At 36.1% G+C, this 16578-nt stretch overlaps 1 protein-coding gene across 3 annotated transcripts in view; it reads left to right on the forward strand.

Annotated features, from left to right (window-relative positions):
* Positions 1 to 1641: 1641 nt before the first annotated feature.
* Positions 1642 to 16578, forward strand: part of LOC106173696 (uncharacterized) — a 56439-nt gene continuing 41502 nt past the window's right edge. For 2 of the 3 annotated variants that reach the window (XM_087010918.1, XM_087010917.1), the window contains exons 1-21: positions 1642 to 1890; positions 2215 to 2418; positions 3625 to 3819; positions 4334 to 4411; positions 4993 to 5064; positions 5504 to 5575; positions 5925 to 6098; positions 6609 to 6734; positions 7166 to 7312; positions 7755 to 7943; positions 8418 to 8612; positions 9068 to 9322; positions 9780 to 9983; positions 10471 to 10674; positions 11071 to 11253; positions 11690 to 11890; positions 12724 to 12930; positions 13254 to 13354; positions 13530 to 13698; positions 15977 to 16198; positions 16371 to 16559. In XM_087010918.1, the coding sequence (XP_086867044.1) occupies positions 1839 to 1890; positions 2215 to 2418; positions 3625 to 3819; positions 4334 to 4411; positions 4993 to 5064; positions 5504 to 5575; positions 5925 to 6098; positions 6609 to 6734; positions 7166 to 7312; positions 7755 to 7943; positions 8418 to 8612; positions 9068 to 9322; positions 9780 to 9983; positions 10471 to 10674; positions 11071 to 11253; positions 11690 to 11890; positions 12724 to 12930; positions 13254 to 13354; positions 13530 to 13698; positions 15977 to 16198; positions 16371 to 16559 (3439 nt within the window). In that variant the 5' untranslated portion in view covers positions 1642 to 1838. The remainder of the gene's footprint in view (positions 1891 to 2214; positions 2419 to 3624; positions 3820 to 4333; positions 4412 to 4992; positions 5065 to 5503; positions 5576 to 5924; positions 6099 to 6608; positions 6735 to 7165; positions 7313 to 7754; positions 7944 to 8417; positions 8613 to 9067; positions 9323 to 9779; positions 9984 to 10470; positions 10675 to 11070; positions 11254 to 11689; positions 11891 to 12723; positions 12931 to 13253; positions 13355 to 13529; positions 13699 to 15976; positions 16199 to 16370; positions 16560 to 16578) is intronic. The other variant, XM_087010915.1, reaches the window with a different exon arrangement.

Here is a 16578-nt window from a genome sequence, read left to right on the forward strand (position 1 = left end):
ATAAATATGAAAAAGCAGACGAGGAAAGTTTCACTGTGTTAATATGCAGGTCACGGCTTGGGAAAATTGCTTGGTTTCGTTTCGTATTGCTTGTTATAATACAAGAAGTGTTGTTTAAAAAGACTGTGGGGAATAGCTCGATCCCGTGTCAAGGGGGGGCATAGATCCAGTGAATTCTTCACTTGATCAGCTATCCCTGTCACACCTGTGTCAGTGCCTGTGACACCTGTGAAACACATCCTAGAAAAGCGTGGCGACGCTCCTACATATTGTCATAGTCAGCGCACGCCTGGCACGTTAGCGGTCACCTTGGGGTTCAACGTGACCGCCGTGTTTATCACCTGATTTAACATTAGGTTACCGCCACCATGCGATTTAGTCACGACATCTGTCATTTCTGTCTCTCCTCTACATATAGATCAACGCCAGCCGTTCACCTTGCCTGTCATGGCTCCTGTTTCTCGATATTAGCACATAATTAACGTTACCCTGGGTTTCCGATCATTTCTGTACTACATGGTTGTCGTGATCCAGACAACAGTGCTTTCATGATAACGCTCCAATATGTACACAAGCGGCTGCAGTTTCAGACCACTCACGGCTTTATTTTATGATTGCAGCTACCCTGAGTTGTAGATCAGTAACAGCAACATTTCTATAGGACGTACCATACTTTTGTTCCTCCTATATTCGTTACCCTTAGTTTCATCATATATTCATCATGTAGCACGGGATTACTGTCACCCTGGACTTAACAGAACTCTTAAAAGGGCACTTTTTATACAGGAAAATCCTGGGTTTAGATCACCCTGAGATTGTCACCCTGGGTGTGAAAGCCCTAGGGACCATTCCCAGACACTATCGTACTAACTGTGGATCAATCTATCTCCGAGGGGATTTTCGCTAAATTGCAATCCACTAAAGCGGCTTAGATGTCTGGCACGCCTACTGAGGCTACTAGGGGATAATTAACTATCGTTAAACAGCTTTGATTAGTAGGCATCCCAGACATCTAAGCCACTTAAGCTGAAAGCAATTTAGCAAGAAACCCCTCGGAGATAGATCGATCCTGTTAGATGAATCTAGGTATGGGAATCCAGTCCTAGTGATGACTGCCGTTTACATGGCGGCTATATTTTTAACAGGTCCACCCGGAATGTGACAGGGCATGATATAAGTGGGATGTGATGATATTGAAGGCACTGCCACAAGAAGGAGAAACATCTTCAGCAAAAGTCCATTTAATTCAAATATATAGACATTAACTCATAGAATCTTACTACAGACACAAAGAAGTGCAGACTTTCAGCTTTACAAATCGGCACTGTATTTTTTTTTTTTTTTTTTTTTTTTTTTGAGAGTATTGCCAACACTTATAATAAAGCTTATTGTAAAGGGCAGGACATCCCTGTTCCAGTCAATTCTCTCCTCAGGAAAATAAATAACGAGATTCTAAGCAGACAACAGGACTTTAATATTTTGAGATGCCAAATCCCTCCTAACTTATCGAGAACAATCCTTAGGAACTATATTCCTGGGCGGAAGAAATGGCGCCTTGAGGTAATGTGTGGTACGGTGACCTTCTCAGCCAATCAGATTTGAGGATGCAAAAGGTATCATCTGTCATCACACGGTAAACATTCCACTTAATCACAAATTTCCACAGATCTAAATCCGGTTACGTTGTTGCAGTCAAGGACATATAGATCAAGTCATTTTACTTTATTGTAACTGAAAGGCAGAGACATTCAAAATTCTTCGTAGACGAAAAATACAAATATTTTAATTATTCGGTGGTTTTAAAGGAAAACCGCGTAAGCGTCTGCTTCCTTGGAGTGATGGGAAGAGCAGTTATTATACTATGCATCTGTACCCTTAATGCTGTGTTTGGTAAGCTTAATATTTGTTTCATTTATACACACATGCGCGGATAAAAAGTAAAATATCACGTGACAACAGTGAAAAATCTTAAAATGGTGTATTTCTAATTCCAAATAATCAACGCATAGAAAATAATTTCCTCATTTTATAACCACTGCACAATGGGTATAATATCCGTAGAAATAATTAAAACAAATATTTTGTTGTTTATATTCTATTCTCCTTTTATGTAAAGCAGTATAACCATCAGCATACTTGTAGAATTGTACATTTATGAGCTATGATAATAAATACCTTTGATCTGTACATTTTATTTTTAAATTCAATCATCAGCCGGGCACTGCCCACCGCTGTCTCGTGGGGTAGGCTATGCCACGGACTGCTTGACCAGCAATGGACAGCCATTCTCCCAAGCTATGCTGAAGGGGAAAGCTTTCAAACCGGGCTCCGTGTGCCAATTCCGATGTCTCAACGGTGACATGTTTGAGCGCACTTGTCTACCTGATCTTAGCTGGGATGGTCTTGACCCGTGTACAGGTAAATCTCACCTGTGTTTACATACTCACCTGTGTTGGCACAATATCAGCGCTCTTGTCTTTACTTTTCCTATCATTATCGCTTCATTCGGTTTCGATGATGTCCTCATTTTTATTTTCTACTCAACACATGAAAACCTAATCACTTGCATATCACTGCACATTATAATATTTGTATTGGTTTGTTTATCTTCTTCTTCTGTTGTAATAAGAGAACGTATATGCTTTTAGAGAACCTTGCCTTAAATATCAGGGCTGGAGGGCACCCAGTCTACCCCCCCCCCCCCTCGTCCTTCATGAGATTTGGGATTCAGAAATTAGAAATTATTTCTGAATTGGTTCCCGTATATTGCGGCTGTAAATTCAGGGGCGTATTTAGGTCGTCTTCTGGGTCTTCCGGAAGACGGTCAGATTTTCAAGTTTACATTGACGGGTATCTTATTTTTTCGGTCGGAAGACGGTCAAAAATGAACAATGGATCAACAAAGATAATTTGGTAAGATACTGTCAGAAAATATCTCTGAATCCGCCCCTGAAATTGATTGCAACATTATCTTTTTGAAAAAATGTCGTAGGCTCTCCCACTGTTTTATTCTTAAGTTCGCGATAATAATCTGTCATCTATTTTACCTGTTGAATAGCGTTCGCGGTAGGCCTATGGCGAAAATACTATCATGTTCTATATTATCGGAAGCGGAACAAAAACGAGACGTGGTTAAAACTAAAAACTAAAAAAAATCTCGAAGGATAAAAAAAACTTTTGCTACTAAAATCATTTTCAAAAAAAAAATTTAAAAGATTACATGTCCGTCTTCTTGGGTGATATAGGTGCTTTTCTTTTGTTTCCAAAGAATGGATCAGTTTTAATGAAATAACCAAACCAACAGTTCTTAGAAATATTGTTTTGTTGATCTCAGTAGTTTCTACTTACTCATCACTTGCAAAATAAATGAATAAGAAAAGGGCGAATGTCCAATATATAATTAAGGCATTCCACATTAAGGCATAAGACACAAGTACCTGTACAGATACTGATACATGTAGGCCTATGTAAAGTGCAAAATGTTTAGGAAAAGGTAAAGAGAAAAAGATTAATATTTTCTTATGTCATAGGCCCGTTTTTACCCAAAATTTTCCGGAAATCCCGTTAACCGACAATACAGGTACAAGGTACTTTCGTATTCTTTGTTTCCTTCATTTTTTATAGCCCTGGGAATAAAATACGATCTACTGAGTCAGAAGCAACACGATCTCCTCGCCATCTATCGGCTGCGCCGCAAACGAGACTTAAAGGACTTCCTTGGCCAGGCAAGCAGCGTGGTTAACAAGACCCAGAGCGGTTTAAGCGACTTCAGTAGCGCCTTGGACAAAGCGCAGAGTCAGGCAGAGAAGTTGGGCAATGGTATGTGCACAGTTTAGATACTATATCGCTACTTAAAGTGCGTCAGTATACGGGGTAATATTAACCATTATATCATTACAGGCAGGGTACTGGCACGCTGAGTGATCAGAGGTTCGTGGACACTCACCATCACTAACTGTTTCCATAAAATTACCCACTGTTGTCAGACAACTTCAAACACTCGTGATCCTTAAAATCGTTTGTGTAAATTAAATTGCAATTAATTGATAAAATTAATCGCTGCTTCTTAATTGATATTAACTGGGAATCTGACACGAGTTCATTAATTAATGAAGCAATTAGTTCACGATTTTTTAATGTAGTAGGCCCGTTTCAAGATGACACAGGAATTTATTTGTGATGTCTGTGTGTGTAATGTTAAAATATATATATATATATATATATATATATATATATATATATATATATATATATATATATATATATATATATATATATATATATATAAATTGATGAATTAATTTAAGTTTTTCATTTTTTATATTATGAGCAGTGGTTGGAAAGATTAGCCCAAGTCTAGGTAACAGTATCAGTCAAGGAGCCGGCAATGTCATCAATAAAGTACAAGAAGGTAAGATTTAGAAATAATATGATCAAAGTTTTCAGCTGTCTATTATTAACTTTAAAGAATGTTTATTATGACATGCCCTGAAAGACACGTAAATTAACTAGTTGATGGATTAATAAATTAATAAATGAACATATAGATAAAAAAGGTGATTTTTTTAAAAAGTAAATAAGGAATGGGACTACAAGTAAATAGGTTTGATTATACATTTGAATATATAAACAAAAAGGACTTGGTTCAAATAAAAGGTTATGTACTGGACTCAGATCATTAAGTGAATGGAGTCTTGAAATGTATAAACCCTACACTGTGAGTACTTAAATTACCCCTTAGTAAAGGCATTCGCCTTATTTTTTTCACTAGTTGAATTTCAAACCATCCTATTGGTGTTAGCATTTAAAAATACTGCTGCTATTTTTCTCAAAAAGATTTTATCAGCTAAAACTTGGTCTTAACTTCTTAGAAAACCAGCTGACACTTGCATTGTTAGCTACACAGAACAATGCAAGCAGCTGAGACAGGGTATATTTATCTTGTGATAAAGGTAAGACATTGACAGGTGACACTGTGTTCTATGTTGTCAGGTGTAAACCAGGTGAGTCAAGTGGTAGACCAGGTGGGAGGAGCTGTCAACAACATCAATCAGGCTGTGAATGGTATGGTAGTCTTGATTCTTTTCATTTTTATTAACCATCTTTCTCTTTCTCTCCCCATCTCTCTCTCTCCTGTTTTGATTTTTCCTGTTTTTTCCCTCCCTTATTTTCTTCCTTGAAGTTCTCTGCCCCCTTTCTTTTGTTCATTCTTTCTTTCTTTTGTCTTTTCTTTTTCTAAGCATGAGGTGATGTATAAAGATGGCAATTTGAATTATTTTGGATTTTCAAGATATACATGTATTCTTAATAACATAACTGATTAAGTTTGATTGATTGTGCCAAAACAAATAATTATTTCTTTATCATTACGGACTAACATTAAAAAAGGTTCATATTAACCAGTTGGGTTTTTTTTACACATATTTATGCAAGTTTTATATACAGTGCCCATTTGCCTTTTTTTTTGTTAAATTAATAGATATCTGCCTGTCATTTTTTCCAGGAAATGGCAAAACAGGAAACCAAGCTGTTGATACTCTTGGTGCTGTTAACAGCATTGTGCAGTCTGTACCAGGTAGGTTGTTCTAGGGACACACTAGGGACACCAACTGTAAAAATTTTTAAATGTTAGTTAATAGTGAACAAAATTGGTTACTTTTTTGTTATTTGTTTGAAGATTGCATATGTAGGTTTTTAACTTGCCTTTTTTTTTTGAAAGTCAGAAATATTTTGTGTAATATCTTGGACTGGATTGTATCGTTTTTTTCTAGCTGTACAAATCAGTTGATATGCAGACTGAACAATGCAGTCAAAGGTAGTCCAGATGATTCTAAAATAATTGTACTCACTTCACTTTTGAGTAATTTTCTTTGATTTTTGTGGGAATCATAATTTAGACTAAATTTTATTGCTACCCAACTTAGCAATTGGACAAAGTAAGTTTGGCTCTGCGTTGGGTGGAGCAGCCCAGGGCGCTATGGCGGGGTTCCAAATTGGAGGACCATGGGGTGCGCTTATAGGGGGCGCTCTTGGACTGCTAGGAGGTCTGTTCGGGGGGAGCAGCAGACAGTCAGTGAAAGTAATCAAGGAGGAACGAGGTATGGTATGAATAAAAGCAACAATTTTGTGAAAAGATAAATTTATGGAACTTTATCAAATATCCATAACTTTGTACAATTTTTTTCAAAAAATATCTTATTCCATATTATTAAGATACATGACCTGCATATGAAGTGAATTGGTTATCAACAAAGTGTACATTTATAGTTCAGCACTTCTTTGGCAAAACATTAATAAAACATTTCAAGACTGAATACCATTCATATATATATATATATATATATATATATATATATATATATATATATATATATATATATATATATATATATATATATTTTTTTTTTTTATTTTTATTTTTACATGAACTATCCCGTTATAGACAAATGTCCAACAGTGAAAGAAACCTGTCAGAATATTTCCAATCTATTGAATTACTTCATATCATGTATATAACATACACTTTATCAATATTTTGTATTTCAACTTTTATAAAACAATTTATTATATTAATATATATTATTTGATATTAAACTGTTTTATTAAAGACAAGGTTCCACCAGTGGTAGAATGTCCACCAGAGAATATTGTGGTTCTTGCTGACCGAGGGGAGACCACAGCTGTAGTGGACCAAACAAATGCTCCAAACTGGATTGATCCACCTATAGCACAAGGTAAGGGAGAATACCTTTTTTTATTTTTAGTCAAATTGTAAAACAATTTTAGCCAACTTGAAATGAAATTGAATTTTTTTCTGGCAGTATTTTATAGCCGTGTGTGTGAGTATGTGTGTGTGTGTGTGCGTGTGTGTGTGTGTGTGCATGTGTGTGTGTGGGTGCATTCTGTTAGTCCATATTTATGCATTATTCCTTATATTATGAGCCCAAATATGGCAGAACATTCTCTATTTTTATTATATTTTTTTAGAAAGCCAAGAAAAAGTTGGCTGTTGTAACACATAATCAAGTAATCCTCACTTGAGTTGAGCTAGATTTAAATACTGTCATGTACAGTACCATATATCTGTGTTGGATAAGTTTTGATATTTTACATATGAGCAGTAGAGTGTTACACATGATATGAAAGACAGTCTCCTCCATTACAGACAACCAAGTGAAAGACGGTATTCCTGCGACGTTAATTGGTATGAAACCCGGCTCTGCATTTCCCGCTGGCACCACACAGCAGGCGTACTTTGTGTCAGACCCGGCAGGGAACACTGACCAGTGTACCTTCTCTATAACTGTCATAGGTAGGATTTTAGGATGGACAGCTAACAGACCACTAGTTTTATTTAACTGTGTTAACAATTAAAGAGACACATCTACAGGGGTTTTACACTCTAAAAATTATTGAAATAACTTGCAGTCCTACAGTATATTTTATAATAATGTATGTAATGTTATTATTTTAAAAAGATCAAGATTACTTGGGCAACCTTATAGTTGGCATGCTAAAATGAATATAAATGTATAATGTAAAAAACACTGTATAATGACTGTGTTAAATGCTGTACAGTGTAACTGTGTTTCTGAAACGACTTAATAGTTTGCATAATAATGAAGGCAATAGTGATAATGATACTAATAAAGGTAATAATGAATTCTATAATGATAATAATTATCATAGTATAATATTGCTATAATAATTTAAATTATACTGAGTTGTATAAATATAAACATTGTATTTAACAGTGCCCAGATGTGGTCCTCTTGGCCCCACCAACTATGGCACCTGGTGGTGTCCCAAAGGAGATATAGGTGGCGCCAGATGCAAGATAACCTGTCTGCCAGGATTTGAAGTACGCGGAGCTCAGGAACAGACTTGTGAAGGGAATGGTGATGACACAGGCACATGGACAGGAGGACCGACCGAATGTGTTGGTAATGTAGACTGTGTATTATTTTAATGATTATTAGTTAAACTTATGAGTGAGTACTTGTAATGTCACATACCAATTTTTCATCATTTCTTGTGAAAGTAGGGTAAAACATGAATTGTTTCTAAAGAGATTAAATGATGAGTCTTTTACCCATGAGATATAACTTTTTGACCCTTTCTGAGAAAGCCTTGATTGTTTAATATAATGTATAAGATAACTGATTATGGCACACTTCAGAGGGGGGGGGCTGCGCACAGCCTTCTGTAATATTGTAATCTCTATTACAGCCCGACAGTGTGAGTCTCTCACAGAGCCTCCTAATGTGAATTTACAGTGTACATGGAACTACACCTACAACTAATATTGTAATCTCTCTTACAGCGCGGCAGTGTCAGTCCCTTACAGAGCCTCCTAATGTAAAGTTACAGTGTACATGGAACTACACCTACAACTAATATTGTAATATCTATTACAGCGCGGCAGTGTCAGTCCCTTACAGAGCCTCCTAATGTAAAGTTACAGTGTACAGGGAACTTCACCTACAACTCTGCCTGTGCATATGGCTGTGAGAGGGGTTATGGGCCCACCACAGGGGCACTGACCATTAGAATTTGTACAGTAGATGCTCTCGGTCAGATGTTATGGACAGGGTCTGAAGGGACTTGTAAAGGTAGGATCAGGATTTTTGGTCTGTAAACATGTATTCTGAACTGTCCAGCAAGTGGATTTCAAAAAGGATATTTGATAAAGGATTATTTTTTCTTTTCTTATTTTTTTTATTTGTGAGTTCTTGGACATTTATAGTGGTGTTCAAAGATTTTAGGTTTTTTACAAATCTCTACATGTTTAATTGTTGACTAAAAAATGGCTTATTTTCAAAATTAACTTTATGATAAATCATTTAAATAATTTTTTTGATTACACTCAACTCTTCAAACATGCAGACAATTGATATTTGAAACAGATCTAATTCTATGATTTCTAGTTACTGAATCCTCTAAGTTATATTGTGAAGCTTTGTGTGTGTTTTTCCCCCAGACATTATTTGGGATGCTGCTGATCTACCACATCTGACTTGTTTACCTGTTGAAGAGTAACATAATGGTATAAGTCTCTTATTTCTAGACATTGAGCCTCCTAAGCTACAGTGTCCAGTGGGGGTCATCACCAAATATCCAGGCAAGGGAACAACAAAGGCCTACATAACATGGCCATCTATAAACGCCACAGATAACTCAGGGGAGGTGGTGTCGCCAGTCCTGATGACGGTGAATTTCCCACCAAATCGTAAATATGATGAGGGATATTATGACATCAGATATGCGGCCACTGACTCTCAGGGGAACAGGGCGTCATGTGTTTTCTCTGTACGTGTGGCTGGTAAGTACCCATACCTCCAGAGAATAAAAATTTCCATGATGACCATTTGTTAATTAATTAATTAATTAAGTTTGTATATATATTTATTTATTTGTGTATTTATTTATTTATATAATGATGTAATGACATGAGCTATATTCTGTTATTTTTTATAATTTCAAATTATTAATTTGTTATCAATTTACTTAATATTTCACATTTTGTTTTTGAGCCTTTAATAATAATAACTTACCCTTTCTAATTAACATTTATTATGATTATAATTATTATTGTAAATCAGTATTAGTGACATGTCCTTAACTTGACAACAGTGAAGTTTCTTAGGCTGAAATTATTGTTATTAGTGATACATAGAGAAAATAATGTATAGTAATGTAACTAGAGAATTCATAGCAACTCATCATAAATCAGATATTTAAAATCCTGATCTTATTTTTCCATAATATTTGCTTTTCAGTAATCTACTGCAGACGACTTACCAACCTTCCTCTGGGACGTATTGATTGTACAGGTCTGAACTATGGCTCCACCTGTAGTTTTAGCTGTGGTCTGGGCTACGCTTTAACAGGTAGCAACAGGACTGAATGTGATATGAACCCTGATGCTGATGAAGTAGACATACAGAGAGGACTGTGGACACACAGCATGCCTTCATGCAACTGTAAGTCACTTATTGGAGTTAAATTTGAGAACTATTTAATGAATTTTTGCTGTTTTAAATCTTATGTTGAAACTAGTGTAAGTGTTTGAAAGGTATGCTTGAAAGTTTTAAAAGAATTAAAGAAGATAAAAGGGCATTGTTGCTCACAAATTTCCCCTTCATGTGAGAGCTGCAGTTCTTATTTGGAACACCAGCATACAGACAATTGATTGTAACAAATGAAGAAATGAAAGGGGTAATTGTCTTGAATAGATTAAAAAGTACAATTGTTTCTAAATATAATAAATGTATCTTGTACTGATGTGTCTTGACCTTACATCAAAATACGTTTTAAAGTCTTAATTAATATGTGAATTAAGTCTCTTTTTTATCATCATGACACAGAATACAATCATGGAAAACACATTTATAAATGAATAAAGTAATAAATAAACATAAGAAAACTCTAATAAAGGAACATCACTGAGGAAAACCTCACCTATTCCAGCTCTCACCTGTCCTGCCATTCCATCTCCCCAACATGGCGCCACAGTGGATGACTGTTCCGCCAAACAGTTTGGTGAATTCTGCAGCTTCACTTGTGACCAGGGCTATGACCTGATGGGGACATCGTCCAGGAGATGTCTGGCTAGGATGGACGCCAGAGGGCGCTCACAGTCGTACTGGGATGGTGTGGACAGCACATGTGACGGTGGGTGATTGGCTCCATGGTAACAGTCATGATACATGATGATATACCAGAGAATGGTTTCACAGATAATATTTAGTCTGGCTGAAAGATGAAATTTGCTGTTGAATTTAAGAATTTAGTTTTCAGGCCACTTTGACCAAAGATAAGTCAGTATGCATGTCTATTTAGATACAGTTGTGCATCTATTTTAAGAAGAAAATGTTATTGCTAAAATGGGCCAGACAGTCAATTGCTTTGTTGTAGAAGACGTTTAGGGACTGAAAATTAAGAACCATGTGGTGATCTTTGAATTGGAAATCAAATATGGCAGTAACTTTTATTGGGTAATAAAAAATCCCAGATAAATGTTTAATATTACAACAATTTTTAAATTTATCAAGTTCAACCATATTTTAGTCCGAACATGCAAGACCCTGTATCCCCCGACCCATGGTCAGAACACATCCCACTGCCCCCGCCGTCCACCCTACCAGACTCAGTGTGGGTTTAAGTGTGACCGCGGATTCAGAATGCTGGGGGAACCCATTAACACCTGTCTTAACACTGGGAGGTGGAAGTTCTCAGAGCCAACTTGTAGAGGTACAGTATAATTATGATTATTTCAGTGTATAAGTACATACTTATCCGTAATTACAATATAATGCTGGTCTTGGTCCTTGTATAAAGTAGAACAGATCATTGGACTTACTAGTCAGATAAATTCTGCTGCTTCTCTGTAACAATATAAGTCCAAACCCCAAAATAGTGATATAATATAATATATAAATTCTGATGGTGTTCAGAATCCAAAATTCCTAATATGTTCAATAGACTTCACATCACAACAACGTCTTAATAGCTAAAGATATAAAGTAAAGTACTAGCCATGTCTGGGTCATGCTATAGAATAAGATGAATTTCACATATTCATGCTGATGCCAATTATTCAATACATGGATTTCTTAGAAAGTGTAGTTAGGTTTCACAATTTAAAAGAAAGTGTAGTATGGAGTGACAGTGACTCCTATAATTTCAGCCAAGCTGTGTGACTCCTCTCTGCTGCCTGCACCACAGAATGGCTACAAGAGTGGCTGTCCTCACACTAAGGAGACTGTGGGTACTGTATGTACCCTTCACTGTGACCAGGGCTATCAACCCACACTGCCACGTAGAGTGACCTGTGTGGACAGCGGTCAAGAAGTTGGACAGTGGAGCAACAGCTCCTTTGATTGTAGACGTAAGAAGTATTGGATTTTTGTGACATTTTGGTAACCTTTTACCAGCTAGTGTGTTCCATTTACCAGTAGTGAGGACTTAAAGGGATAATAACTCTTCATTTTGGCCAAAAAATGAATTTTCCTGGAGTAAACAACAATTTTCCCATATTTACCAATGGTTAATGAATCCATTTTTACATTCAAAGTTAGTCCCTGGTATTTTTCTCAAAAGTTTGTTTTTTTGTTAAAATCTCTTAAGAGATTATAACAGAGTATAACCATCAATGGGGGTCACGTGGTCTGAAGACAAGTTCAGATATCAGAATAATAGCTATAACTGCTGTTTTTGTCGTAAAACAGAATATATAATATTTCTATGAGTTATTCACAATGTTTTTATTGTGAAATATAGACCTCATACAAAGCATTATTATCCCTTTAACAATTTTTAACATTCTGAATCACTGTTATTATCTTTGTCAACAAAAAAAAAATTAAGCTGAAAGCCCCAGTTTTTGCAACATTTAGACAAACTTTCTGATGCACACTAAAATCATCTGCAACTGTAGGACATTCCACACAAGTCTGCACCTGTGCCATATTTTATATGCACATGTAGGAGAAAGAAAGCCAAAATATGTACTAGTTACTCCATGTACATATTTATTATTTTGTGTGTACTTCTTGTCTTTCTATGAGAAAAAATGTCAATACTATCAATACTACTGTCAATACTATCCAACCACTGAGGGTTCTTCTGTTCAACTCCCTTGCATTCAGTGTGTGTGTTTTTAATTAGTCTAAGAGAAGATTCAGATCCACTATATATTCATATGTGACACCTTACTTCCAGCAATTCAGTGCCCCGCCCCTACCATAGCTGGCAATGGCACAGTCCAGAGATGTTTATATCAGGGCTATCAGACGGATGTGTCATCACCTCAGAGGTATGGCACCACGTGTACCTTCCAGTGTGCCAGAGGATACACAGGGATCGGGGCCATGGCACAGGCATGTCAAGCCACAGGGAAATGGGATTCCAGCCGGGCACAGTGTAAAGGTACAGGAATGACAACACAGATATTGATACAGTAACTGTTAATTTGGCAAGGTTGACTACTAATCTATTGAGTCATTGTGGGTCAGATGGACAAGAGACTTTTGTCTTTATGCTAAAACCAAATATTGGTCTTAAGTTCTTTTCTGGAATCTGACTCACATTATTTATACAGGTCTTTTTAAAATCTTTTCAGTCCCCTGTAACACCTTTTAGCGCACCCCCAGCCAGTGGTGTAAATTCATGAGGTGACCCCAGCCTTTTTGAATTTTTAAGCTTTATGATCAGTGTAATGTTAATATTTCATTTTCATTTCCTGCCACCAGATGTCACCCCGCCCCAGTTAGAGTGTCCCACAGACCGCGTGTTGTTTGCAGAGGCTGGTAGGAGAGATGTGGTGCTGAACTGGGACTGGGAACCTATATGGGTAAATGCCTTTCCATTGCCCTTATATTTAATAGAATTGTAATTAAATAAACAGAAGTAAACATAATACAGCTCTCTCTCTCTCTCTCTCAATTGTCAATTAATTTTGGTAACTTTAATTAGGTTTGGCTTCAGAAGAGAATCATAACATTATCTATTTAATCTTATCATTCCAGGCTAAAGATGGAGACAGTGGTATCCCTGCAGTGTTGGTAGAGATCAATTCACAGTCAATCTCTGGAGTAAAACCCCAGCTGTTGTCAGAGGGAGACCACGTCTTCACCTACCAGGTCACTGATGGTGCCGGACTGAGAGCCGCTTGCAGTTTTAAAATCCAGATTAAAGGTTGATATTTAATTTAGCTATAATGGATGTTTTATTATTATTATTTTTTTTTATGTACAGACACAGATGTGTCTGTACATATAGCCATCATCTGCGTCTGTCGTCGCTGTCGGCGCCTTTGGCGCCGTCGTCGCCATGCACTTTTACCGATAACACGATAAGTGGAAAACCATTTTACCTTTTGACTTGAAACTTGCAGAACTGATGGATATTCATAATACGCAGGTCAAGTTCGAAAATCAGCATGATCGGGTCACTTTTAGGGAATTTATGCTGTTTTTTCACTTTTTTCAGCATATATGCAGCACCGATAACACGATAAGTGGAAAACCATTTTACCTTTTGACTTGAAACTTACAGAACTGATGAATATTCATAATACGCAGGTCGAGAGCGAAAATCAGCATGATTGGGTCACTTTTAGGGAATTTATGCTGTTTTTTCACTTTTTTCAGCATATATGCAGCACCGATAACACGATAAGTAGAAAACCATTTTACCTTTTGACTTGAAACTTACAGAACTGATGAATATTCATAATACACAGGTCAAGTTTGAAAATCAGCATGATTGGGCCATTTTTAGGGAATTTATGCTGTTTTTTCACTATTTTCAATATAAATGCAACACTGATAACACAATATAAGAAAAACGGATTGGCCAATTGTAATTATACTCACAGGAGTGGTCAATCTTACTAAAATGCAGGATGAGTTCGAAAATCAGCATAATCGGGCCATTATTTTAGAAGTTATACTGTTTTTTCACATGTCTTCAGATTCAATTATTAGGCATGTTAACAGTCTCATTATTTAACTAATATTAATAAGATGCCTAAAAGTGTTTGTTTGATATTTCCTGCATCTTAACAACATTGTTAGTTGATTATGTAAAAAACATGGTAAACTTGTTATCATGTATTGTGTAATAAAGTGTCAAAAATGGAAATAAACTCATATCATTGCAGTTTGTCAGATTCAATCATCCACTATGTTCAGAATCTCAGAATGGAGGAAATTGGACATTTAACACTGTTCTATTGATAGTTTTCCCATCTCATCAATTTTCTTAGTTGGTCATATAAAAATGGCAGTAAACTGTTTATTTTGTTTTATGTTAAAAAAGTGTTAAAAATGGAAAGAAACCCATTTCAGAACAGTGCTGTCTTGTTTACATTTTGGCATTTTCAAGGTGTGACTTTGAAGTTCCATGGGCCTGAAGACCTTTGCTAGTCACATTTTCTGAATATCTGTGATACAAATATTTTATAATTAAAAATTGATGGTCATTAAGCTGTTAAACATTATGTAATATTGCATCAAAATTTGAAGAAACCCCTATTTTGGGCACTGCTTCCATGATGACCATTTAAGGAAAATCATGTCACTTACTGTTCTCAAACTTACAGGAAAGAAACCTGGGACTAAAATACAGCTTCAGTAGGCAATGCAGTCTGTTTGGTATTTTTTTTTTTCTTTTTTCTTTTTTTTTGGCAGTTAAACAGTTTTTTGTGAAAATTTAATTTTTCACATATTGGCATTTACAAGGTGTGACTTTAAAGTTCCATGATCCTGAAGACTTTTGCTTGTCACATTTTCTGAATGTCCATGTTACTTATATTTTATTAATAACATTTGATTGTCATCATGCTGTTCAACATTATGTAATGTTGCATCAAAATTTGAAGAAACCCCTATTTTGGGCACTGCTCCTATGATGACCATTTAAGGGAAATCATGTCACTTACTGTTCTCAAACTTACAGGAAAGAAACATGGGTCTAACATACAGCTTCAATAGGCAATGCAGTCTGTTTGGTAAATTTTTCTGGCAATTTAACAGTTTTTTGTGAAAATTTAATTTTTCACTTATTTGCATCTTTATTTTGTTTTTTTTGTCTGTACATTTGACAGCTTTGCTGCCTTGTTTACAATCAGATGCACTTAATTTTAATGTAATTATTAAATTATTTGTATTTTGTATTTATAGTTACAATTCTCTTTTGACAGAAAATATCTTTTACTTGCAGCAAATGAAAAATAAATGATACCATTAGCCCACTCTATACATTTTAATAGCAATTAAAGCAAACCTTTTACATCATGTTACATTCAGATGCTAGAAGAAAAAAATCTTGATCATTTATTTGTTAGGAAAATTAAGAAAGTTACGTCTTGGAAGGAATGTTTCCAACATTTTTTAAATAATAAATTTCAGATGTTATGATACAGTTGTATAAGACACAGTTATCAGGGTAATACATTTTTAATTTCTAACAGTGACCAGGTGTCCTCCCTTGGCTCCACCATCGCCACCTTTTGGTGAGTTAGAAAACTTGGTTGGCCAGGCAACATGCAGTCATGCCACCTATGGGACAGTTTGCAAACAGGGCTGTAAACCAGGATTTGATTTCATTGGCCAGACAGCTCTACGCCGCTGCAGACGCGCCACAGATACCACCACTGTTGGTTATTGGGACGGTGTGGTGGGAAAATGTAAACGTAGGTAGAATTAAATATGTTTAGACAATTTTTGAAGAGGTATTTCAAGACCTAATTACAAAGCATGCTGCCATGAACTTTACCTTGAGAGTGTACACTTCAGTTAAATGATTGCATTATGTAGCAAGTGTCATAAGTTTTAACTGTTTTTCATTTATTTGTTCACATTTAGCTCGGACATGCAAGGTACCTTCCGTACAAAATGGATTTGTTAGTGGTTGTCCAAGCAACGAATCATTGGTGAACAGCGTGTGCTTGTTTAGCTGCGACCAAGGTTACCGTGGACCTAAGGGAGAGAAAGAGGTCAAAAGAATGTGTCAGGGAGATAGATCATGGAGTGGGGATCATCTTGTATGTCAAGGTAGTTATTTAGTAGAATA

This window comes from Lingula anatina, chromosome 4, assembly GCF_051362555.1.
Source record: "Lingula anatina isolate TDL-2025a chromosome 4, LinAna3.0, whole genome shotgun sequence".
NCBI classification, from domain to species: Eukaryota; Metazoa; Brachiopoda; class Lingulata; order Lingulida; family Lingulidae; genus Lingula; species Lingula anatina.